Raw genomic sequence first — 25,608 nt, 5'->3', positions numbered from 1 at the left:
AATCTATCAATAAAACTACAATATATCTTGTATCACAGACTTGCAAAACACTGTTTTACTTTGTTAAAAGTCCTTTTGTGAACAGAATGACCAGGACATTTTTCTATTCCTTAGTAGAACATGAAATAGAGAGCAAATCAATTTTGGTTCAAACTTCATTAATACTAGAAATAATTCTAATGCTTAGAAATTCATTCCCACTTTTGCTTTTTAAAGGAAGCAGCACATTCTATTCTGTTTCAGAAATTCCTGCAGACCTAGGGTAGAGTGACAAACTGTTACTTTATGGTCCTTTTAACATACTGACCAGCAATTACATTTTTTGGCAAGTATTTTATGGACAAATAACAGTATTCATATTCTTTGAAGTAAACAACAGAAACAAATCCATTTTATTGTTCTTTAATGTATTACTCAAAATGAAAAGATTAGAATTTCCTTAAAATTACAGTTTGAAAGCTATACAATACAAAGAATAATACCAAATAATTAAGAAAATATAAATAAATAAATGTAAATAAATGATCAAAATGTGAATGGAAAGAAAACAAATCATTCCTCATAATACTATCAAATTTGCTAAAGACGCGCTTCAGAAAATATAAATGAAGATTATGTAATCATATCTTAATTATAAGCAACACTACAACTAGGGAATTAGAAAAATTTCACTGTAGGTATGGAAATCTGTATGTTTGAACAAAGAATAGCTGGAACGAATCCTACAGAAGCAATGAAAGGAAGTTAAAAGGGTTGAAAAGAAGTTGAAATTAGCACATGAAAGGGTGTGGTGACCAGGTTAGATGAAGAGGGGTTAGGAGGAAACCCATATGGTGAAAAAAACATCATTTTTCAGATGGGCCAGGCAATTAATTTCCTGGGTTTGCAAACTTAATATAATTGTATATTAATTTACATGGCAGAAAGAAATTAATATTCTATTTAACACCAAATACTCTGAATTTAACAGTTTTCTCCATGAAGTAAATCATACAACTTTAACCTGCTCAGCAACTCTGTATTATTAATGTACAGAAATATACAAGTAGATTTTGCTTGATTCATAAATTTGGAAATTTCAGTCTAAACATTAAAGAACAATTTACTTTGACATCAATTAAGGTACCAATCCAGTACACATATTTCTTAATAATTTAGTAAACACAAAATAAAATCTTTTTAATATGAAAAATGTCTCTCAATTCTCATTAAAAGCTCTTTACCTACAATATTTGCCAGAATTATAGATGATTTTGTAGCAATTATTCACATTTTTTTTTAAAAAAAGTTAGTGCCTACCTCTCTGCTAAGTAAAGTTTTGTGAGAAAATGGCCTGCCCAGTATTGAGAGTGGAAGTATGCGCTTAAGATTAGTTTGCATGCTGCTCTAGACTCCAGCCACTGGGTGGTAGTGTGGAACAAATCTTATATTGTTGGATTATCATATTTGCCCGATTTTAAATCAGGCAAATCCTCAGTTAAATTAATCTTTGCTACATTAGGAACTATATCTTCACCTGGAACTTCTTGAAACAAATTAAATCACTGTAAGAGCAAATTATTATCCTGCATAACACCAACCTGTTACAATTACCCCTAGATTCTGAAGGAGGCTGCCAAAGAGATTGAGGATTAGTACTGATCTTTCATGAAACACTGGAGGCCAGGGACGTTTCTGGAGAACTGGAAAACTGCATTTGTCACACTACTAAGATGGGAGGCAGGCAAAAAAAAAAGTAATTTATAGGCCAGTTAGCCTGACTTCAGAGGTTGGCAAAATATTAGTCTATTACCAAGTATGAAGTTTTGGGATACTTGGAAGCACATGATAAAATAGTGGAAGTCGGCATGATTTCCTTAAGGGGAGATCTTCACTGACAAATCTGTTGAAAGACAAAGGACAGCCAGTGGATTTTGTTTTCTTGGAGTTTCAGAAGGTCCTCAGTAGGAGTCACACGAGGCTGCTAAACAAGATAGGAGTCTGTGGTGTTACAGGAAAGGTACTAATGTGGATAAAAGATTGGCTGACTGTCAAAAGGCAAAGGGTGGGAATACAAGGGGCCTCTTCTGATTGGCTGCTCTAGTTAAGGGAGGTGTTCCGCAGGGATTGATTTTGGGTCCACTATTTTCAAACTATATGTTAATGATCTGGATTTTAGAATTAATGGTTTTGTGACCAAGATTGCAAATGATACAAAAAAAGGTGGAGGGGCAAATAATGTTGAGGAAGCAGGGAGTCTGTAGAAAGACATGGATAGGTTGGGAGAATAGGCAATAAAATGGCAGATGGAACACAGTGCAGGGAAATGTATGGTCATACACTTTTCTAAATGGGGAGAGAATTCAAAAATGAGACGTGAAAAAAGAGACTTGGGAGTCTGAGTGCAGGATTCTCTAAAGGTTGCCTTACAGATTGAGTCAGCAGTAAGAAAGGCAAAAACAACGTTAGCATTAATTTTGAGAGGGCTAGAATATAAAAACAAGGATATAATGGCGAAGCTTTATAAGGCATTGGTCAGACTATGTTTGGAATATTGTGATCAATTTGGGCCCCATATCTACGGATATGCTGGCATTGCATAAAGCCCAGATCAGGTTTATGAGAGTGATACTGAGACTGAAAGTATCAACATGCAAAGCATTTGATGGCTCTAGGCTATGCTTATTGGAGTTTAGAAGGATGATCTCATTTAAACATACTGAATACAAGGCCAGGATAAAGTAGATGTGGAGAGGGTGTTTCCAGTGGTGAGAGAGTCTAGGACCAAGGGATAGTCTCAGAATAAAAGGATGTCCTTTAAAACTGAGATGACAAGAAATTTCTTTAGCTAGAGGGTGGTGTATCTATAGAATTCATTGCAAAAGATGGCCATGGAAGCCAAGTCATTGGGTATACTTAAGCAGAGTAAGTTCTTGATTAGTATGGGTGTCAAAAGTTACTGGGAGAAGGCAGGAGAATGGGGTTGAGAGGGAATAACAAAATCAAATATGATCAAATGGCAGAGCAGACTCGATGGGCTGAATCCCAATTCTGCTCCAATGGCCTTGTGACCAATGGTCCAATGACCTAACGGTCTTGTAAGGCAAGATGAGTGACATGCCTCATGAACGAGTAGAAAGCAAGTCTGCTGAACTGCTCACCCAGAGACTAAGATAAATAGTAGTAGTTATAATATGTGAGTCAGGTCATCCAACCCAAGATCTATTCATTAACTACTTAGAATCATGCACTGTCAAGAACTGTAAAGGTCGTAAAATGTTTATGCCTAAAAGGAAGGTATTAGCTTAGCTGATTAAACAATTCAAATCACCTGGTGTATTTTCTTTTGAAGCATCCGATGTAAGTGTTGATAAAAGAGCTTCTGATTTGAATTTCTTTTCAGGAATGTGGTCCACAGAATGATGTGTAGATGGGTTATATTTCCGTTCTGCAAAATGTCACAAAATAAATCAAATGTGTATCAGATTTGTTTAATGGAAGCTATTTACTTGCACTTTTTAAACTCAGTAACTAACTCTGAATTCACATCAACAAATTTTGTATCATCAGATACAAAATTCTTCAGCGCAGCCTGGTAGAGACCTAACTTTGTACGAGCAAGTGTGGATGATCCCTTGGGTATTACAAGAGTTCTAAAAGATTAATTGCAAGAAATTAACACTAACCACACTAAATTTTGACCATTACTTTCCTCCAATGACACTTTGGAATTCTCTACAAAGTCAGGTATTTACTATTGAGGAATGGAATACTGATCCATGTGAATGTTATGTTGTCTCAATTTCTATAACAAATAATCCCACATTAGGTAGGGTGCATGATGCTACTAAATTTGCAGTTTTTCTGCATGAAGTAAAATCAGCCCAAAAAGTAGTTTTAAAAGCCACTACTCTGCACTTACTTTCGAGTGGAGTGTGTGAATGAGCATGGTGGTTATTAACTGGCTGAGGTGGATTGTCCAATTCCAATGATCCTGAAAGGGAAACAGAAAATATTAACCAGTTAAAGAATTCCTTAACTACAAAGAATTCTTCCCTTATAGCTCCAGGTAAATCTGCAATCTAATATCATTTCAGGTTATATGATCCTAGCTACATAAAAAACTTATTTTAGTAAACCAGCTTTACCAAGTTACCATTTAACATTTATCAATTTATCATTTAACAGAAATATAAGTAGCATGTACAATTACCATTACAGTTTACCAAGAGTAAGGTAAAACATTCAGACAGGCTTATTTTAATGGAAGTGATACAGAACTGGCAATATCAGTCATAATCCTTTATCTGACATACCTGTTAATAACAATTTATAATAGTCTGACTTCAACATGATAGTGCTATTAACTGACAAGCTAAGTAAGCCACCATGGGAATAACTATGAAATAAATGGGAGTACTTGACATTTCTAAATATTTTAATTCAGCAGCAAACTCATCCAATATGCAAATTTAATTTGGTCAACAAAAAGCTTGACTTATTTTAGCATTATGAAAGTTTAATAAATTTGCCAATCAAAACTGACTTATTTCATTCTTTTCATATACTTAAAAAACACTAAAATATTAATTTTTTTACATTATATTTCTTTGGACCAGACTATAGGCAATACTGTATAGCACTTTGCATTTAGAGTGCCAAAATATCTCATAGTTGAAGTTGGCACCAGTGACGTCATCAAGCAATGTCGCTTGTATGCAAATTAGTTTCCTGGAATATGCAGCCTAGAAAAATTAAATGCTAAACTAAAATGCTGCTGGCAGGAAGGTGAGCTTGAACAAAATCATGCCTCATTCATACTACATGGGTTAGGTTTGAAATTAAGGATGGCTCTAAGTAGGTTATTTCCTGTTGGTGATAATAAAATGCCTAAAATCTGGATTTAATGAAGAGTTGAATGTTGATGATACAGTCAAAAACCTTAAGAGATGAAAGGAAAATGTATGTAGAACAGTATAGTACAGGGTTGGGCTCTTCATCAAACATACCTGCACTGACAATGATGCCAATCGTGGTCTGAATACCTTCTTTTTTATTCATGTTTTAAGAAGCTCTAAATGTCATTATTTTATCTGCTTTAACTACCCCACCCATGGCAGTGTTCCTGGCACCTACCACTCTCTGTGTAAAAAAAATCTCCTTTTAACATCCTCCACCCTCAACTTAAACCCATGTCCTCTAGTATTTGAAAAAGGCTTTGACTATCTACCATATCTATTCTCCTCACAAAGAGATGTACTTCTATCAGAAAAGATAGCGAAATGATCTAAGTTCAAATTTCCAATTTAAGATGGCACTGGCGAATGTCAGCAACTTCTGGCTGGTGGCCAATGGAACAAAGGAAACAACTAAATCCTTTGTTAATCACTCTTTTTCTGGTAAACGATCATAACAACTTTTCCAGGCAATTCGATGTGGCAGAACCAAGTTGAGGTGAGGCACCAAGCACATTGCCAAAGCAAGCAAGATCAGAGGTTCGATCAATTTAAGCAGCGGGCTGAAAGTCGGATACGGGCCAAATCGAGACGGTGCGTCCAGGCCCAGAGCATATCAAAGCAACTGAACCTAATGTTTGGATAATTTAAGTGCCAGGCCAGATTGAAAAGGTTTGAGTGTCGGGGCCCGAGTCGGGGGACAGGCTGTTCATTTTGCTGATCCGCTCTGTGCTATCTAAGGGTCTAGGGAGAGGACTGACTTTGTGGACTTCAGTTCAGGACACCATTTGCTTGCATTTATTGTTTGCATGATTTGCTTTTATTTCTCTGCACATTGGGTGTTTGACGGTCTTTTTTCACACTTTTTTGGGAGGTTTCTTTGTTTTATGGCTGCCGGTTAGGAGACGAATCTCAAGGTTGTATAATGTATACGTAAATACTTTGATCATATATGTACTTTGAATTTCTGGTAGTTTGAATTGTATGATCAAAGAAGTTGATAGTATTAGTTGATAAAGTTGAAGGTGTTAGATGCTAGATGTAGACCTGGAAAGCACAAACACTGACAGGAGCAATTTTGGATTAAAATAAAACTTGTGATTAGTCACATTCTTGTGGATGCCATCAAAATTATCATTAATCTCTACCTTAGTGTTTGAGATCATATTGTTTAATGTACTTACTTCTTTCTAATATTTCTGTAATTCCAGCATTATCAGCTTCAAGCTCCATTTTAAATTTCGCAAGTTCTTGGTCTAATTTACGTAGATGTCTATCCACCTAAGTAATCAAAATACAAAACATAATAAATTGATCAATTGTTTACCAGTACAAATCTCTGCTGCTCTTTCTACCATGACCACTTTTATAAGTAAATTGGTAAAATGCAACTAAGGATTGACCATTTTCCCACATCTGTTGAAAACACACTGCTTTTAACAGATTAAGCATGCTGGCAATGTGGGTAATTTAGTAATCTTTCACAGCATTATCATGTTGCATTTGTATTTAAATCCCTTCATGGAGCAACCTGTACAGGTGGCCCCCGTTTTTCGAACGTTCGCTTTACGATAGCTCGCTGTTACGAAAGACCTACATTAGTACCTGTTTTCGCTAACCAGAGGATTTTTGCTTTTACGAAAAAGACGCCCGCTTTATACGTGTGTTTACCCCGAGAAAGACTACAATGACCACGAAGCCTTGTGCGGGCAGTTGTCTGTGCATGTTTGTACGTGCGTATGCATGTACGTACATACGTATGCGTATACATGCATAGGCGTGTATGTGCCGATTTTTTTTCTCCAAATCGATTTTGGCTTGCTGTCTTCCCAAGTTTGATAAGTGAAACTACACCGTACATACAACATTTCTACTTTATATAGGGTGTATATTTATCATATCATTCCTGCTTTTACCATATGTTCAAGTTATTTTAAGTTTTATGTGCTATTTGGTATGATTTGGTAGGTTATTTTTTGGGTCTGGGAACACTCAAAAATTTTCCTCATATAAACTAATGGTAATTGCTTCCTCGCTTTACAACATTTCGGCTTACAGACGGTTTCTATTCCTTCCAGGTATAGAAACTATACCTTCGGATAGTGGGGGAAACCTGTACCTGGCTCTATTTAGGACTCTGCAGGTTGTCTTTTGATAGGTTTAGTGGTCACTGGAATTGTAATTTGCATTTGTCATCCAGGAAAAGGTGTGTATGGGGGGGGGATAGAATAGCAGGCCAGGCAGCATCTATGGCAAAATGTAGGGAAGATAGAAGGCCATGGAAGAAAGAAAAGAGTGGAGGAGCACTAGAGTGAGGGGAGACAAGGTGAGTAAAGGAAAAGGGGATGGAGAATGGTGAAGAGGAGAATGGTGAAGAGGGGCATGGGGGAATCATCACTGGAAGTTCAAGAAATCGATGTACATGCAATCAGGGTGGAATACAAGGTGCTGTTCCTCCAACCTGAGTGTGGCCTCATCACAACAGTGGCCATGGATTGATGTATCGGAATGGGAATTGGAAGTGGAATTAAAATGGGTGGCCACTGGGAGATCTCACTTCTTTTGGCAGACGGAGCATAGGTACTCGGCGAAGCAGTCTCCCAATCTATGTCAGGTATCACCGATATACAGGAGGCCACATCGGGAGCACTAGACACGGTATATGATCCCAACTGACTCACAGGTGAAGTATTGCCTCAGCTGGAAGGACTATTGGGGCCCTTAATGGTAGTGAGGGAGGAGATGCATGGGGCAGGGTGTAGCACTTGGTCCGCTTGCAAGGATAAGTGCCAGGAGGGAGATCAGTGGGGAGGGAATGAATGAACAAGGGAGTCATGTAGGGAGCGATCCTTGCGGGAAGCAGTACGTGGGGGGAGGGGGAAATGGAAAGATGTGCTTGGCGGTAGGATCCCGTTGGAGATGGCAGAAGTTCTGGAGAATTATGTGCTGGACGTGGAGGCTGGTGGGGTGGTCAGTGAGGACAAGAAGAACCCTATCCCTGGTAGGGTGGCGGGAGGATGAGGTAAGAGCAGAGTGCAGGAAATGGAAGAGATGCTGTTGTGAACAACAATGGTGGAGGAAGGGAAGCCCCTTTCTTTGAAAAAGGACATCTCCTTTGTTCTAGAAAGAAAAGCCTCATCCTGAGAGCAGATGCTGCGGAGACAGAAAAATTGAGAGAAGGTGATGGCATTTTTACAACAGGGTGGGAAGAGGTATAGTCCAGGTAGCTGTGAGAGTCCGTGGCTTTATAATAGACATCAGTAGATAAGCTGCCTCCAGAGATAGAGACAGAGAGATCAAGAAAGGGGAGGGAGGTGTTGAAAATGGAACAGGTAAATTTGAGGGCAGTGTGGAAGTTGGAGACAAAGTTGATAAAGTTGACGAGCTCTGCATGGGTGCAGGAAGCAGCACCAATGCAGTCATTAATGTAGCACAGAAAAGGTGGGGGACGGACGCCAGTGTAGGTTTGGAACAGTTCCATGTAACCAACAAAAAGGCAAGCAGAGCTGAGACCCATGCAAGTGCTCATGACTACCCCTTTTGTTTGAAGGAAGTGGGAGGAACCAAAGGAGAAATTATTAAGAGTTAGGACAAGTTCTGCTAGACGGAGAAAGTGGTGGTGGAGAACTAGGTGAGTCTGGTATCTAGAAAGATTCAGAGAGACTTGAGGCCTTCCTGGTGGGGAATGGAGATGTAAAAGGATTGGACGTCGATAATGAAAATACGATTGTATGGGGTATGGACATATAACATAATCATACAGGAACTGTTTAAATTTGTTCTGTACTAAATATAGCACAATAAATATGAAGCTCATCTAATTTTTAATACATGGCTGATATTTTCTTTTAAGTAGAATTCCAGAGTTTTGGTGCATTCTTGCAATGTATTTTGCTAAAAACTCTTACCAGATTATAAAATTTATCTTTGAATAAGTGAATAGAGGTAGTTCTGCTACAATGTGACAGTTAAATTCACAAGAAACTTTGTCTTAAATAAAATCATATTGTAAAAATAATTCTGTCAATAGGATAAAAGGGAGTTAGGGCCTAAAGAGTTTCAGACTCACATTTTTCCCATAGGAAAAATAAAAAAATATATATTAATTTACTGCTAAAAATATTAAAGGCTGTGTGTCAGATTGATTAATAAAGTCTCTTTGCACAGGTGTCAATAGAAGTGATTGTTTGTCAATTTCCAATGGCCTCTCCTGATGAAACTAGCAGCCTGAGTTCTGAAGGAAAAAAGGACAATGACATTTGACTACTATGGAAAGGTTACACATAAACAGCTAACCACATACCCCTGGCATTGTTTTATTCCATGACAGATTTTCTTTTGCTCGTCAATTTCCATTGTAATTCTTAAATTGGTCTCTAGTTCCTGAATTAAATTATGTTATAACCAATTCAACTTATGTCATACACTGTTTTTATTAATCACATTATATCCAATTCACATTATGAATATGCATACTGCAGTAGAAATACAGGTATTATTTAGCCAAGACAACAATGCTGTCTCCCCCTACTATTTTAGCCTTGTGATTGAACTTAATGGTGTAATGTAGGGTGGAATTTCATCTCAGACACTAATAAAATGTGATAACTCTGAGCTAATTATGTTAATACCCGCTAAAAATACAGGCTTAAAAGTTTACAAGTCCTGCCAAACGTCTTCGGCCCAAGACATCAACTGCACTCTTTTCCATTGATGCTGCCTAACCTGTTGAGTTCCTACAGCATTTTGTGTGTGTTGCTAAAAGTTTACAAATTAAGCGGTACAAAGACTTGTCATTAGACAAAGTAATGTGAAAACTTGTTGTGACCATGTTCCATTGTAGCCAATGAAAGAGAGATTCCATTGTTAAAACACCTTGGAGGAAATATTCAAGATTAATTCACTATGAAGTGTGGATTTCATTTTTGGGGAAAAGAATGTGTTACTGATACAGATAACAAGAATTCTGACCTGAACACTATAATTCTCCCTTTTGCAAATTTCTTGTACATTGTGGATATACCTTGATTTCCAACTGATTTTAATTCTTGTAGTCATCTTCTATGGGAGATACGATCAACTGAGGGTAAAATGCTTGAAATACATGGACAGAGATGCAACTGTCTCCGGTAAGGCTCGCGGTGGTGGCTTGTGTGTTTACATCAACACGGAATGGTGTAAGAACTCTGTGCTGGTTTCCAGACACTGCTCATCACTAGTGGAGTTTGTGGCAGTTCAATGAAGACCATTTTATTTGCTGCAGGAATTCACCTCTATTCTTATATTCGGTGTCTACGTTCCCCCCCAGTGCTAATGCTAAGGAGGCGTTCTGTGAACCGTACGGGGCTATTAGCGAACTGCAGAATGCACACCCTGATGGTCTGTTTATTGTCGCCGGTGATTTTAAGTCAGTGCTCCTCAAATTCCATCAGTACGTGGACTTTGCAACAAGAGGGGAGAACGTATTGGATCTGGTTTACACAAACATCCCCGACGCATACCGGGCAGAGCCCCACCCCCACCTCAGATACCCAGACCACATCCCTGTTATGCTAATCCCAGCATATAGACTGCTCGTCAGGTGCTTCAAACCAGTTCAGAAGCAGGTGAAAACCTGGCCAGCAGGAGCCATCTCTGCTCTTCAAGACTGCTTTGAGCACACTGACTGGCACATGTTCAGGAAGGCTGCAACCAATGGCGACTCTACCAATTTAGAGGAGTACACAGCATCAGTGACCAGCTACATCAGCAAGTGCATGGATGATGTTACCCTGTGCAAGACCATCACTATATGTGCCAACCAGAAGCCATGGATGACCGCAGAAGTGCATGCGCTGCTGAGGTCCCGCGACTCCGCCTTCAGAGCAGGTGACAAGGCAGCCCTAATGACAGCAAGGGCCAAACTGTTCCGAGCTATCAGAGAGGCAAAGCGTGCACATACCCAGCTAATCCACCGTCACTTCCAGGACAGCAACGACACGCGGTGCATGTGGAAGGGCATCCAGGACATCACCAATTACAAGACAACATCACCTGACTGTGCAGGTGATGCCTCCCTCCCAAATGCGCTGAATTACATCTACGCCCGGTTTGAGGTGGAAAATGACGTGGCGGCGAGGAAGTCCACCCCTCCTACAAATGACCAGGTGCTGTGTCTCTCCGTGGCTGATGTGAGAAGAACCCTGTGCAGGGTCAACCCACAGAAGGCTGCTGGACCAGACAACATCCCTGGTAGAGTGCTCAGAGGATGTGCAGACCAGCTAGCTGATGTTCTCACTGACATCTTCAACATCTCCCTGAGCATTGCCACCATTCCAACGTGCTTGAAGGCCGCCACCATCGTTCCTGTGCCAAAGAAGTCTTCAGTGTCCTGCCTAAACGACTACCATCCGGTTGCACTTACATCCATCATCATGAAGTGTTTCGAGAGGCTCGTCATGAGGCATATCAAGACCCTGCTGCCCCCCTCACTGGACCCCCTGCAGTTTGCGTACCGTCCCAAATGCTCAGCAGATGAGGCCATTGCCACCACCCTCCACCTGGCTCTAACCTGGACAAAAAAGACACATATGTTCAGATGCTGTTCATAGACTTGAGTTCAGTGTTCAACACAGTCATCCCTCAGAAACTGATTGGAAAGCTGAGCCTACTGGGCCTGAACACCTCCCTCTGCAACTGGATCCTAGACTTCCTGACTGGGAGATCTCAGTCAGTCCGGATTGGGAGCAGCATCTCCAACACCATCACACTGAGCACGGGGGCTCCCCAGGGTTGCATGCTCAGTCCACTGCTGTTCACTCTGCTGACCCACGACTGTGCTGCAACACACAGCTCGAACCATATCATCAAGTTCGCCGATGACACGACCGTGGTGGGTCTCATCAGCAAGAATGTTGAGTCAGCTTACAGAGAGGAGGTGCAGCGGCTAACGGACTGGTGCAGAGCCAGCAACCTGTCTCTTAATGTGAACAAAAGAGATGGTTGTTGACTTCAGGAGGGCTCACTCCCCACTGAACATCAACGGTCCTTGGTAGAAATCGTAAACAGCACCAAATTTCTTGGTGATCACCTGACGGAGAATCTCACCTGGTCCCTCATCACCAGCTCCATAGCAAAGAAAGCCCAGCAGCGTCTCTACTTTTTGTGAAGGCTGAGGAAAGTCCATCTCCCACCCTCTATCCTCATCACATTCTACAGGGGTTGTATTGAGAGCATCCTGAGCAGCTGCATCACTGCCTGGTTCAGAAATTGCACCATCTCAGATCACAAAACCCTGCAGCGGATAGTGAGGTCAGCTGAGAAGATCATCGGGGTCTTTCTTCCTGCCATCAAGGACATTTACACTACACACTGCATCCGCAAAGGAAACAGCATTATGAAGGACCCCATGCACCCCTCATACAATCTCTTCTCCCTCCTGCCGTCTGGGAAAAGGCTCCGAAGCATTCGGGCTCTCAGAACCAGACTATGTAACAGTTTCTTCCCCCAAGCTATCAGACTCCTCAATACCTGAAGCTTGGACTGACATCTTGCCTTACTGTCCTGTTTATTATCTATTATTTATTTATATTATTTGCCTGCACTGTTTTTGTGCACTTTAAGCAGTCCAGTGTAGGTCTATAGTCTAGTGTAGCTTTCTCTGTGGTTTTTTTTTATTACATAGTTCAGTCTAGTTTTTTGTACTGTCATGTAACACCATGGTCCTGAAAAACATTGTTTCATTTTTACTATGTACTGTACCAGCAGTTATGGTCGTAATGACAATAAAAGTTGACTTGACTTGATATATAATTATATATTTTTAAGCAATAAATGAATATTTTTATAGGTATGGAAAACACTTCAAAAGTCACTTTTTTAAAAAAAGTTAAAGCATTTTGCCAGGCAGAATGATTGCAATTAATAAGTGTTAATAATTTTGGACAGGTGATCTTTAAAATTTCCTCTTAATTGCAATGTATTTCCAGATATTATTGGTAGACATATGTAGATGCTGGAGATTGGTTTGAACTTTAAAAGATACAATTTGACATTTACTCACCAAATCATAAATTTGATTTGCTAACTGGACTTTTTCATCAGCATCTTCCAAGGCTTTATAGTAGTCCTATAAAAGGATAAAGACATTAAAAATACAATTATTAAATACTGCTAAAGAAAAAAATGGCAAGGTAACTTTTTCTTTTTAAAGGTTTGCCTAAAACTGCTATGAACTATTTTAAGTTATTTAATTATCCAATTGTCTATTACTGAATACAAAATTTTTCAAGAATTTCAGATTAAGAAACACGACTGAAAGCAGATACCTATAAGACTATAAATTTGATATTACAATTGCGAAACTATTAATATTAAGCTTTACCAATTCACAAGTCCCATTTATTTAAATATTTTAATTATTTTAAAATAATTAACTTTCTGCTGCACATGTTGTCATATGAATGGTTTGATATAGCTTCAGAAGCTTTACAACTTGGTCAATTTAAGGTGCTTGATACGGTAACAACAGAGTTTGCATAAAGTGTACAGATATATAACCATATAACAATTACAGCACGGAAACAGGCCATCTCGGCCCTTGTAGTCCGTGCCAAACACTTACTCTCACCGACCTGCAATCAGCCCATAATCCTCCATTCCTTTCCTGTCCATATACCTATCCAATTTTTTTTTTAATGACAAAATCGAACCTGCCTCTACCATTTCTACTGGAAGCTCGTTCCACACAGCTACCAGTCTCTGAGTAAAGAAGTGCCCCCTCGTGTTACCCCTAAACTTTTGCCCGTCAACTCATGTCCTCTTGTTTGAATCTCTCCTACTCTCAATGGAAAAAGTCTGTGCACATCAACTCTATCTACCCCCCCCCCGCATAATTTTAAATACCACTATCAAGTCCCCCCTCAACCTTCTACGCTCCAAAGAATAAAGACCTAACTTGTTCAACCTTTCTCTGTAACTTAGGTGCTGAAACACAGGTAACATCCTAGTAAATCTTCTCTGTACTCTCTCTATTTTGTTGACATCTTTCTAATAATTCGGTGACCAGAACTGCACACAATACTCCAAATTCGGCCTCACCAATGCCTTGTACAATTTTAATATTACATCCCAAATCCTATACTCAATGCTCTGATTTATAAAGGCCAGCATACCAAAAGCTTTCTTCACCACCCTATCCACACGAGATTCCACCTTCAGGGAACTATGCACCATTACTCCTAGATCACTTTGTTCTACTGCATTCTTCAATGCCCACCATTTACCATGTATGTCCTATTTTGATTATTCCTACCAAAATGTAGCACCTCACACTTATCAGTATTAAACTTCATCTGCCATCTTTCAGCCCACACTTCTAACTGGCCTAAATCTATGTTCACTGTTCTTCCATAGTAACTTAAAATTGATTTTTCAATGCTAGTTTTTTTTGCCACTTAAGACTATATTTAAGACTCCAGAATACGAACCCCATCCCTACACAGCTGCCAAGTGTTACAGTCAGCAGCAACATCCGACAGGTCCTCAGGTCTGATCTTGCACTTCCTTAAAGCATTCTTCATCTGATTCTTATAGCGCTTCTTCAGCCCTCCAGCTGAGCATCGACCATGAAGTGGCTGGCCGTATAACACTCTGCGGGGTAGCCGACATGGGTGCATCCTTATCACTTGCCCCAGCCACTGTTACAGACGCTGGGTGATCATGGCCTCAATACTTCTGCAGTTGGTCTTTACAAGTATTTCAGTGTGAGGCACCTGCTCACGCCAAGTAATTCTTAGGATGTGCTGAAGGCAGCTTCTGTGGAAGCGTTCCAAGGACTTGATGTGATGGCTGTTGGTTACCCAAGCTTCACAGCCATAAAGGAGGGTGGTGACACAGACTGCTTGGTATACAGCGACCTTTGTGGAGGGACGAAGGCTCCTGTTCTGAAAGACTCTACGCCGAAGTCTCCCAAAGACAGCTGATACCTGTTCGATGCGGCTCTGGATGTCATTGTCAATGCTGCTACCCTCAGACAGAATGCGCTCCGTCTGAAAGATAGCACTACTGACAGCTTTTCATCACCAACTGTGAATGCAGGTAGGGTGGGTGAGACACTAGCAAACTACTTTGAGACATTGGCAAACTACTTCTGTCTTTCAGTACCAAATACTGTTACGAATGTGCCACAGCTCTGAGGGGCCGAAGGGTGCGGGGTAGCCCCCTCCTTTGTGAGAATTGCAAGATCACTATTGAGTCAGTTCAGGAAACCCAGGAAATGAGAGAAAGACATGCAGAATCCACAAAGAGTTGGAATGTGTCCTGGCCTCCGAAAAACGGAGCCATCGATACCGGCTATTGTCTCTTGGAGACGGAATTGTGTATTGAATCCTGTACAATGCATCGAATCCCCCAGGCAATGAACCAAGGGGGAGGTTGGTGGAGGGATTGCATCATCCCAGCCTGATTGACATCTGAGACCCTGTGAGTCAGGATAAAAGAGGGTCTGTGGGAACAGCCCCTCAGACGCACCAGAAGAAACGTTAGCGATCCCGTAATAGCAAAAGCCAGTGGGAAGTCCACGTGTGTCCGCTTCCATTTGCCCCAGAATCGGTGGGCCTTTACCACGGAAGAACAGTTTTTAGCTAACAACGGGGAAATCAACTCCCAACGACTTATATGACTTATATTATCTGTATGTTTGCATTGATATTATTTTTGTGTATCTTTATCAATAAATATTGTTAAAAATATTACCATCAGACTTCAACGGACCTCTCTATCTTTGCTGGTAAGTGACCCAGTTACGGGGTACTTAACAATACTCATACACTTCCTGACACTGTATTCCATCTGCCACTTCTTTGTTCATTCTCCAAATCAGTTTAAGTCATCCTGCAGCCTCCCTGCTTCCTCAACATACCTGCCCCTCCATCTACCTTCGTATCATCCACAAACTTTGTCAGAAAGCTATCAATTCTGTCATCCAAATCACTGATATATAACATTATAAGAAGCAGTCGCAACACATACTCCTGTGGAACACCACTAGTCTCCAGCAGCCAACCAGAAAAAGCTCCTTTTATTCCCATTCTTTCCTCCTACCAATCAGCCAATGTTCTATCCATGTTAGAATCCTTCCTGTAATACTATGGGGTTTTAACTTGTTAAACAGCCTCATATGTGGCACCTCATCAAAGGCCTTCTGAAAATCCGAGTATACAACATCCATTTTGTATACAACACTCCTTTGTCTATCCCACTTGTTATTTCCTCAAAGAATTCCTACAGATTTGTCAGGTAAGATATTCCTTTAAGGAAACCATGCTGACTTAACCTACTTTATCATGTGTCTCCAAGTACCTTGAAATCACATCCCTAACAATGGACTCCAACATTTCCCTGTATGGCCTGTAATTTCCTTTCTTGTGCCTCTTCCTTCTTGATGAGTGACGTGACATTTGCAATTTTCCATTCCTCTGGAACCATGCCAGAATCCACTGATTCTTGAAAAACAGACCATCTGATCAAGGTGACTTATCTACCTTCAGACCTTTCAGCTTCTCCAAGCATTTCATTCACTTCTGCTCCCTGACACTCTTGAACTTCTGGCATACCACTAGTGTCTTCGACAGTGAAGACCAATGCAAAAGACTTTATCAGTTCGTCCATCATTTCCTTGTCCCTCATTATGACCTCTCCAGCATCATTTTCCAGTGGTCCAATATCTACTCTAGCCTTTCCTTTAAGGCTGATTAAAACTTGTGTGTACGGGCTACGCCGCAGCCTACGCTGTCGCGAGCATGCGTTGGTGTGAGCCAAAACACTATTTGGCGGTGGTTTCTATGCCACTGTGTTGAGTTTCTTCGTGAGAGACACGGACAAGGAAATGCATTTGAAACAGTGTTGCATGTCGGCAGGTAGATATGACCATCTGGTTCATCTATTTCATATCAGTGTAGGTGTACGCACAGCCTACAAACATGACGCAGAAGAAGCAACCGGAAATGCAATGCTACCAAGCAGACCAATCACAATTGTTGTGGTCTGTGTCACTGTGACACGTAAGTAACTTTTCTGGAGAGGTGCACGTCACCCTACGGCGTAAGGTACAGTGTAGGTACGGCGTAGGGTACGCGATACCCAAGGCGTAGATGCGACGCACAAGTATAAATCAACCTTTACATATAATATATCTGAAGAAACTGGTGTTTCTTCTGTTCATACACTAAACTTACAATTTGAGAATGGATTTATCATGTGGACTTTATTTCATGGATTTTCATTGCCAGTATCTGCCTTAGAAGTAATTAAGGAATTTAGACACTTTTAGTCAGTAATCATCTAATTAAAAAGGAAGACAAAATGTTCCTTAATGATCTAAGAAATGGGAAGATATTGTAGTTTAACACATGGCTAAGGGGATGGTGCAAGAGGGAGGGCTTCAGGTATTTGGATCATTGGGCTGTCTTCCAGTGCAGGTAGGACCTGTACAGATGGGACAGTTTGCATGTGAACAAGAGGGGGACCAATAACTTTGCAGGAAGCTTTGCTGATGTCACCCAGGTGGGGGGAGGTTTAAAACAGAATTGTAGGAGGGGAGTGGGAACCAGAGTGCAGGGCAGCCAGTGCAGTGGCTTTGAGAAAATTAGACATTAAGCCTACATTCAAAACAGAAATCAACTGGTTGATAAAGATAGTGAGATTAACGTTGTGAGATAGATCTATTTCAATGTAAAGAGTATTGAAGGTAACCCAAACGAGAAAATTTGCAGATGCTGGAAATCCAAATCAACGCACACAAAATACTGAAGGAACTCAGCAGGCCAGGCAGCATCTACGGAAAACAGTACACAGATGACGTTTTGAGTCAAGACCCTTCATCAGGTCCTTATCATGTGGAGCTGAGGTCTACTGAGAGAGGCACAGGAATTTAAACGGCACACGTAAGGTCACCCTCTACTTTGTTGCCATGTTAAGTGTATTTCACAATCATAGTCAATCACATTTCCTTTTTCTGTTTCTGATGCTGACGAAGTTGACAACATGGAGTATGTGATGATTTGTCTGCAGATTTTAGAACTGGCTTATTTATACTGTTTTTATTGAAGAAATTATTGATTCACTATGACAAATTCCAAAGAAGCAAAGGGTGTGAAGCACAAAAGAACTGCTAGTTCATTTAATGAAACAGTCGAAGCTGCTACACTGAAAGCTCACAAGGTCAAGAAGGTGGAGCTATGAGAAATATTTATGTACAATACAGAAACTGGTGTTCTCTGCTTGAGTTGTCATGATGCAAAAGTTGCTGCAGAATTTGCAAGTGGGAAGAAGTGGAGTGAGATTTGGAAACTTGGCTTTTTAAAAATCATTGAGAAGCAAATTGCATATGGGCAGTGTGCAAAACCTCCGGCGAGAATGAAAATGATCAAACCCAGACAAGATCAAAGTTCTAATTGACAATGTTTAAAATTAATATCTCTATATAAAAAATTCAGTGCACACGTGTTGTCACCGAACAAAAAAATTGCGTAGCACAAGATCTTTGAGCACACTGGTCATTACAAACTAAGAGTGAACATTGATGGAGTGCTAGTCTTGCATGATGTGGTAAATCAGTGAGATCTCCAGGGAGGCAGCTACATACTCCAAAGTTGCAGGAAGCAGATAACTGGGTGACTATCATGAATAGGCAGTCACTGCTGGGTACCCATGTGGCTGCTCCCCTCAATAAGTATATCGCTTTGGATACTGTAGGGGGAGGGAGAGAAATTACCTAGCAGAGGAAAGCCAAAGCTGTAAGGTTTCTGGCACTGAGTCTGGTTCTGTGGCTTAGAAGTGGAAAAGAGACAGACAGAAGACTCTGTGAATGAGAATGCGACTCACAGTTGGTATGTTGCTTCCCAGATGCCATGATCAGGGAAGTCAAAGAAAAAGTTCATAGCGTTCTTAAGGGTGAAAATGAGCAGCCAGAGGTCGTCATCCACATTGGTACTAATGACATAGGCAGGAAGAGAGATGAGGTGCTGCAAAGAGTCAGGAGTTGGGTGTTAAATTAAAGAACAGGACCTCCAGGGTGGTGATCGTAGGATTGCTATCTGTACCAGAAATAGGAAGGTAATGCAGTTTAACATGTGACTAAGCAGATGATGCAAGAGGGAGGGTTTTAGGTTTTTGGATCATTAGTTTCTCCTCCAGGGAAGGTGGTACCTGCACAGAAAGGTCGGTTTGCACCTGAATCGGAGGGTGACCAATATCCGATGGGAAGGTTTGCAAGTGCTGCACCAGGGGATTAAAACTAGAATTGCAGGGGCAGTGAGAACCAGAGTGGCAGGTCAGCAACTGGAGTGGCTGTGGAGTAGTGAATGTTAAGCCTACCTGCACAGCCAAAACCAAACTGTTGAGCAAAGTGGGACTAATGTTCCAAGTTGCATATATTTCAATGCGAGATGTATTGTAGGTAAAACACATGATGAGCACAAACCTCCTCACCATCAAGGATAGCTTTAAAATGCAATGCCTCAAGAAGGCAGCATCCATCGTTGAGGACTCTCACCATCCAGGACATACCCTTTTCTCATTACGTACTACCATCAGGGAGAAGGTACAGGAGCCTGAATAGTTTTTTAGGAATAACTTCTTTTCCTCTGCCGTCCGATTTCTGAATGGCCGTAGACACCAGGTGTATTGATCTCTTTTTGAACCACTTATTTATTTTTTATATTTCTTTTTATAACGTATGCCAATTTTTTGGGTTGCACTGTACTGCTGCCGCAAAACGTATGTCAATAATAATAAACCTGATTCTGAACTTAGAACACGGAATAGCAAATGGAATTACAATGTTGTAGCCATTAGTGAAACTTGATTGTAGGAGAGCAGGACTGCCAATTCAATGTTCCAGGGTTCCATTGTTTTACATTTGATTGAGGGGGAGGTATTCGAGGAGGAGGGGTGGCATTACTCATCATGGCAGTGCTTAGAGAGGGTATACTGGAAGGCTTACCTACTGAGCCAATAAGGATGGAACGGAGGAATAAGAAAGGGATAACCATGTTAATGGGTTTAAACTGTAGACCTCCAAATCCTTAGCAGGATTTAGAGGAGTAAACTTGTAGAGAGAGAGCAGACAGTTCCAAGAAATATAAAGTGATTGTAGATGATTTTAACTTTCCCCATATGGACTGAGATTCCCATACTGTAAAGGGATTAGATGGGATAGTTTGTCAAATGAGGAAAGGCAGAAAACTGGTCAAAGGAGAAAACATTACAACTGAAAAAATTTTATTAAGTTGTTGATATTGTTAGATTAACATATATGATTTTACAACATTACACTAGGTTAAAATTCTTTGATATACAATGAATATTTTACTTATTATTAAAAATTAACCCAAAGGTACTTGCCTTCTTTATTGCTTCCATCTGTTCCTCTCTCCATTCTGGCTTGTTCTTTTTTGCATTGATAAAGAACTCATTCACTCTTTGTTCTAACTGATCCATTGCATCTATGTGGGAAGGAAAGAAAACCAGTTATTTTCACAAACTACATGGGAAGTAGATTTAATCTACTTTAATGTTTTTGATAGTTCATCATTAGGAAAAGTAAATGAAATGGGATCTTATTAAATTTTCTGATGTTCAGATTGGTTTATAATAAAAGAAATCAAATCCAATGAAGGAGCATCTCAATTGCAAGTTTTTGGTTTAAAGTAGATCTTTACAAAAGAACTTGGTACTGTAATAGCGATGATTAACTGATAATTTGATTATGATTACAGTTTAAAATTGGCCACTGCCACTCTATAATTAATACTAATTGAGAGACCACCACACAATTTTGACTGTTGACAATGAAACTTTGCCCATTTCTTTCTCTGGTGGGTATTAGACGTACAAAAGTTTATACTATTTTTCAAGTATATCTGTTTAAATACCTCAACTCAATTAAGATGCAGTTAAAAATAAAGAGTTAATGTAGATGATAAAATGCAGCACTTACTTATTACTCAAGCTGCCATTACATATCAAGATACATTACGTGCATCACTGAATAGGAAGTTGCAAACAAGTTTATCTACTTTCACTACTTTACTTTCTTTATCTTCTGTTACATTTATTAGATTACTATTTAGTTTTTTTTTCTCATTTTACTACATTATTTAAGGATGTTTTGAAAGACTTGTGAGGTGCACAAGATTTTTAAAAGGATCACAAACTAATTACATCTTGAGGCAGTCAATCTTCTAAACCCTTCTCATAGGTGCTAAGGTCCTTCCACTAGAACAGTAATTGTTAAATTTTGAACTTTGCTTCCAGCAGTTGAAAAAGTATGATAAAGATCATGGAGTCTTTGACAATACCAAAAGAGAAAACCTCTCCAGAGTGGATTGCCAGCAAGAATGCAAAATTATGTAACCAATAATGTAGCAAAAGATAATTATGTATATTAAAGGTATTTCAAAGGATGTTCCCATTCTAAAGAAAACATACTAATCAAAATTTTAAAAATCAAATTGTGCTTTTATAGAATATAAAGGACTAATGGGTATTGAAAAAATTTGAAAATTAAGTGTTTTCATGAAATAGTGATCTCATAAAACAATAGATATTGCTGTATCTGTGGACAGAGAAACTGAGTTAATGCTTCAGATTAAAGCTCTCTTTAAAGCATCTTTGACTTGATGTTAACTGTTTTTTTCTACAGATGCTCCCTAACCTACTGCCATTATCCAAGATATTCTCTTTTTACTTCCAATTTCTAACATTTGCAGATTTTTTAAAATTTCATATTCCTTAATTCTCACCATCTCAACTTTAGTCCATGGTTTCTAGTGAATATTTAGAAGATACTCTTTTCTTCCCAGATTCAGCTGCTACATCCATTAACAAAACTAGCATATTTTAGAAATGGGGAAAAATGCCTAGATAAAAATCTGCTAATGCATGTGGTTTGTAATACTGTTTTTGAATGTTTATCAAATTGGTTCGTGTTTTATGACTATACAGTATTATTAATTTGAATTGAATCAGCCTCAGACCAATTCATACTTGAAAGCTTTGTGGAAAAAAAAACTCAGCAAAATACTGCAGTTTCATATCGTACAATTTATTAAAATAGTCGTGGGGGTAGCTATCACAGCAAGTTTGATCAGTGGGATAATAATAACAAAAATAACATAATCCCATCAATTTGTGTCAATTTAATTAATTGGACAATTTCAAAATTAATTCAACATTTTGAAGGGTTAATTATAGCTTCTGTTAAGTGACTCTGCTTAAATGCCAACAGCTATAAACTTTTATTCAATGTGCATGGAAATCGAATCAGGTTTTAATCAGACTCAAACTCAACTTGCACATGTTTAAGCAGTACTGACCAAAAGCTGGCAGTAGAGTAGTTGTAATAAGAATTTGCAGAAGCATAAACTCATTAAAAAGTCGAATACGTTGAAAAAAAATCTTTATTTATTGTTAGTTACTAATCCGTATTTAAAAAATTAAATTGCATTTTCCCATTTATTGCGCAATTAAAAAAATAAATATCCTAACCCATATGTACTCAACCTCAGAACTCATTTACAAAAAAACAAAAACTTTTTTCTATAGTTGGATATTTCATTATTCAATGGGTGGGCACTGTGCAACACCTAAAAATAACGCAATCCTTCATTACTTTTAATGTTTTAACTGTGCAGACAGCTAAACGTCAACTTAGAAAATGACCTATATATTTCTTACAGAGGGCATGAAAATTTTTCATTAAGACTGCGTGCACAATTCCCATTTAAAACGTTTGCACCGTGGATTACATTAAAAGCACGATCCAAGCTTGGAGAAAAACTTCCTCGGAGGTAAAGCAATAAGCAGATGGAACTGGGCACGCTGTTGCTATGGTGCATGCTAGCACAACTCTTCTCATGCCGACCGCAGCCTCACAATATAAAGAAATAAAAGTGGTAAGAGCAAGTGATCGGATTATGCCTACTCCTACTTAATGACACCAAAGTAGAACATTGTGCTCAACTTTTCTTTACATGTGGATTGAGAGTAACTGTGGGGGGGGGGGTAGTTCTTTATTGATAATATTGCACTGTACAAAGCGGCATTAACTATGATTTTTGAAAAGAGTTGTGGCGCCAGCTGCGTGTTCACCCCACCCGCACCCCTCGCCCCAAAGATATCCCCCCGGCAAGTACTGTCAGCGTGAGGTGAGGTGGGCAGTGAGAGCCGAGCGACTAACGTGGCGCCGCATACTCTGTACTTGCAGGTCCATCTCCCTCATTTCCGTAAACCTGTCGCGGAGATCCATGGGAAGTTGTTCGATCACTGTCGAGAGAAGAGGGAAAAAAAACAGCGGCGTCAATGGAGGGGCGGCTTCGTTTTCCGTCCGACATCTCTCCCTCAATCGGTACATCTTAAAAAAAAACTTTTCCTCACAACCCCGCACCGTTGCCATATCCCTCAATACTCACTCTCCAAGTAATCCTCCAAGTACAGCATGTTGGGAAAAGTGTAGGTTTTACACCGGACAGATTTTTACTGTTTTGTTTCCTAAAATGGTTCCAATATGGCGCCTCAAACCAACGCCGTTCGTTCGTTGAAAAAAGACGATGCGGGGGGGTGGAGGGAAAGACAAACCACGGCTGCTCGGGCCGTCAGCCTCGCGCGTTGGAAGCTCGTTCTGCCATTGGCTCACTCGGGTGATTTGTATGCGTCGTCACGGGACTAATAGAACCGCCATCCGCTCGCACAGCATTTTGGGAGGTGTAGTCCGGTCATTGTGCCGTAGCCGGGGGGCGAGGAGCGCTTCAGGGTCGCCCTTTTGCGCCTTGGCGGGTAGGGTGCGTAAAGCCGGTGGACACTGGATGGCGAACGATGAGGGGATTAACCGCCGCGTTGGTGGGTCGTGTTTTGGATATTGCATCAGATTTTGTTATAATAAAACGCATTTCCGTTTCCGATTCCACTGCAACTTGCGCAAACCAGCGCGCTGTTTAATTTGAAAGTCAAACACTGCAGATGCTAGAACACGGGAAAGCACCCACGAAAACTGCTGAAAATATGTATTAGACAGCATCTGTGGAAAGGGAAACAGAGAACTTTTCAGGTTGAAGACTCTTTCCAACGTTTGAATTCTGGTTACTTGCGCATTTGGCTTTTAGAGTTTACCGGTATGTTGGTCAATTAAAATAACTTTGTAGTTTCCGACGATGGAAAAGAAAATCCAAGAAAAACTTGGACTATAGTTTATTCCCCGTATCCTTACCATTGCTTAAAAATAGATTCCTTTTTGAGGGTGGTAAAATGACAATTTCGTAAGATACCATTCCTCATTTAAGGAGCCTTACTAAACTACAAGTTTTTTCTTGTTAAGTCAATCAATTGATAAGTTCTGTTATCAGGTGTAATTTTCCAAAATAGAAAAGGAACATGCCACACTGAAATGTAACACACTGATTTATTTCAAATTGACTTCTTAAGAATAAAGAAAACTTTACACTAATAGATGGTCACAGATGTAATTCTCAAAGGCATCAGGTTAGTATAGGCACTATTTATACTCTTGGGTTTGGGAACATTCTCGAGGTCTGAGACTGATAGTTCACTGAAGATTCTTGCAATCTTCAGGTGATAATAATAAGCTCTCCACACAGAACAAACATTTTAAACATTAGATTAGGCAGCATCCTTATAAAATAATATTTTGTCTCAATTGAAAAAGTGATACATTTTATAATGCAAGGAAAGAAAGGAGATGAAGCAAAAACAACAGAAAGACAAAAGGTAGGAGAGATTAAGTAACATTGAAGGCAAAGTGAGATGGTAATTGCATTACAGAAAATAGTATAGTGTGGTAATTGCATTACAGAAAATAATTGGTATAGTGGATGTGTAAATGGGGAAGATTTGTTTGTGTGTAGTTTATCACTGATTTTAGTGCCAAGATGGCGCTGGTGAACCACAGCGATATGTAGCCAGCTGCTTACTAAACTTCTAAATATAACTCTTTTGAATAACATTTACTGCAATCTGCAGCCTGTAATTTCCCTGTAAGCAGTGTACCTTTGAACTGTCTTAATGAACTGGCGATTTCATGATCTTCTGAAGGACTTAGTGAACGTGGAGGTATGGCACCTTTGAATGTACATCACTATATCCAGAGGAGGGGAGGACTCTAAGCCAGACTGATACTCTAAGCAATGGAAGCTCCTCTACCCAGCATTTTGTTAGCAAATGTAAAGTCTCTGGAGAACAAGATTGAGGTCCTGAGGGCAAGATTGCTGTACTGGAGGGAAATGAGGCATTAGTGTGTTCTGTATCTCACAGAGACATGGCTTACTCCAAACATGCTGGATTCAGTGATCAAGTCAGCGGGCTTCTCAATACACAGGATGAACCAGACTGCTGATTTGCAGAAGGCAAAAGGTGGATGTCTGTGCATCATGATAAACTCTCTTTGGTGCTTGGACACGGTGGTTTTGGTCTTACTGCCCTCTTGTTCCCCTGATCTGACCTGGAACATCTAAAGATTAAGTGCCAAATGTTCTCTGTACCAAAAAGTGTTGGCATGTGGTCTAGTGGGCAAGGCATCAGACTAGTAACCTGAAGGTCACTGGTTCGAGCCTCAGCTGAGGCAGCGTGTCCTTGTGTCCTTGAGCAAGGCACTTAACAACACATTGCTCTGCGACGTCAC

The 25,608-nt window shown here is 39.9% G+C and overlaps 2 protein-coding genes across 5 annotated transcripts in view; one reads left to right on the top strand and one right to left on the bottom strand.

The window, feature by feature from the left end:
* ing3 (inhibitor of growth family, member 3) overlaps nucleotides 1–23,550 on the bottom strand; it is a 43,378-nt gene extending 19,828 nt beyond the window's left edge. Inside the window, exons 1-7 of the mRNA XM_059978317.1 lie at nucleotides 23,387–23,550; nucleotides 23,169–23,240; nucleotides 20,319–20,419; nucleotides 12,976–13,041; nucleotides 6,119–6,215; nucleotides 3,902–3,973; nucleotides 3,311–3,427 (exon numbers count right to left, since the gene is read on the bottom strand). Coding sequence (XP_059834300.1) covers nucleotides 3,311–3,427; nucleotides 3,902–3,973; nucleotides 6,119–6,215; nucleotides 12,976–13,041; nucleotides 20,319–20,419; nucleotides 23,169–23,240; nucleotides 23,387–23,414 — 553 coding nt within the window. The 5' untranslated portion in view covers nucleotides 23,415–23,550. The remainder of the gene's footprint in view (nucleotides 1–3,310; nucleotides 3,428–3,901; nucleotides 3,974–6,118; nucleotides 6,216–12,975; nucleotides 13,042–20,318; nucleotides 20,420–23,168; nucleotides 23,241–23,386) is intronic.
* Nucleotides 23,195–25,608, top strand: part of tspan12 (tetraspanin 12) — a 73,170-nt gene continuing 70,756 nt past the window's right edge. For 2 of the 4 annotated variants that reach the window (XM_059978322.1, XM_059978318.1), the window contains exon 1: nucleotides 23,726–24,085. The gene's annotated coding sequence lies outside the window, so the exon portion shown is untranslated. Of the gene's footprint in view, nucleotides 23,323–23,725; nucleotides 24,086–25,608 lie in introns of those variants that run through there. The other 2 variants (XM_059978323.1, XM_059978325.1) reach the window with 2 other exon arrangements.

This window comes from Hypanus sabinus, chromosome 8 (assembly GCF_030144855.1).
Source record: "Hypanus sabinus isolate sHypSab1 chromosome 8, sHypSab1.hap1, whole genome shotgun sequence".
Taxonomy (NCBI): domain Eukaryota; kingdom Metazoa; phylum Chordata; class Chondrichthyes; order Myliobatiformes; family Dasyatidae; genus Hypanus; species Hypanus sabinus.
Note: the sequence above shows the minus strand (reverse complement) of the source record. Positions and strands in the feature narration are given on the sequence as shown.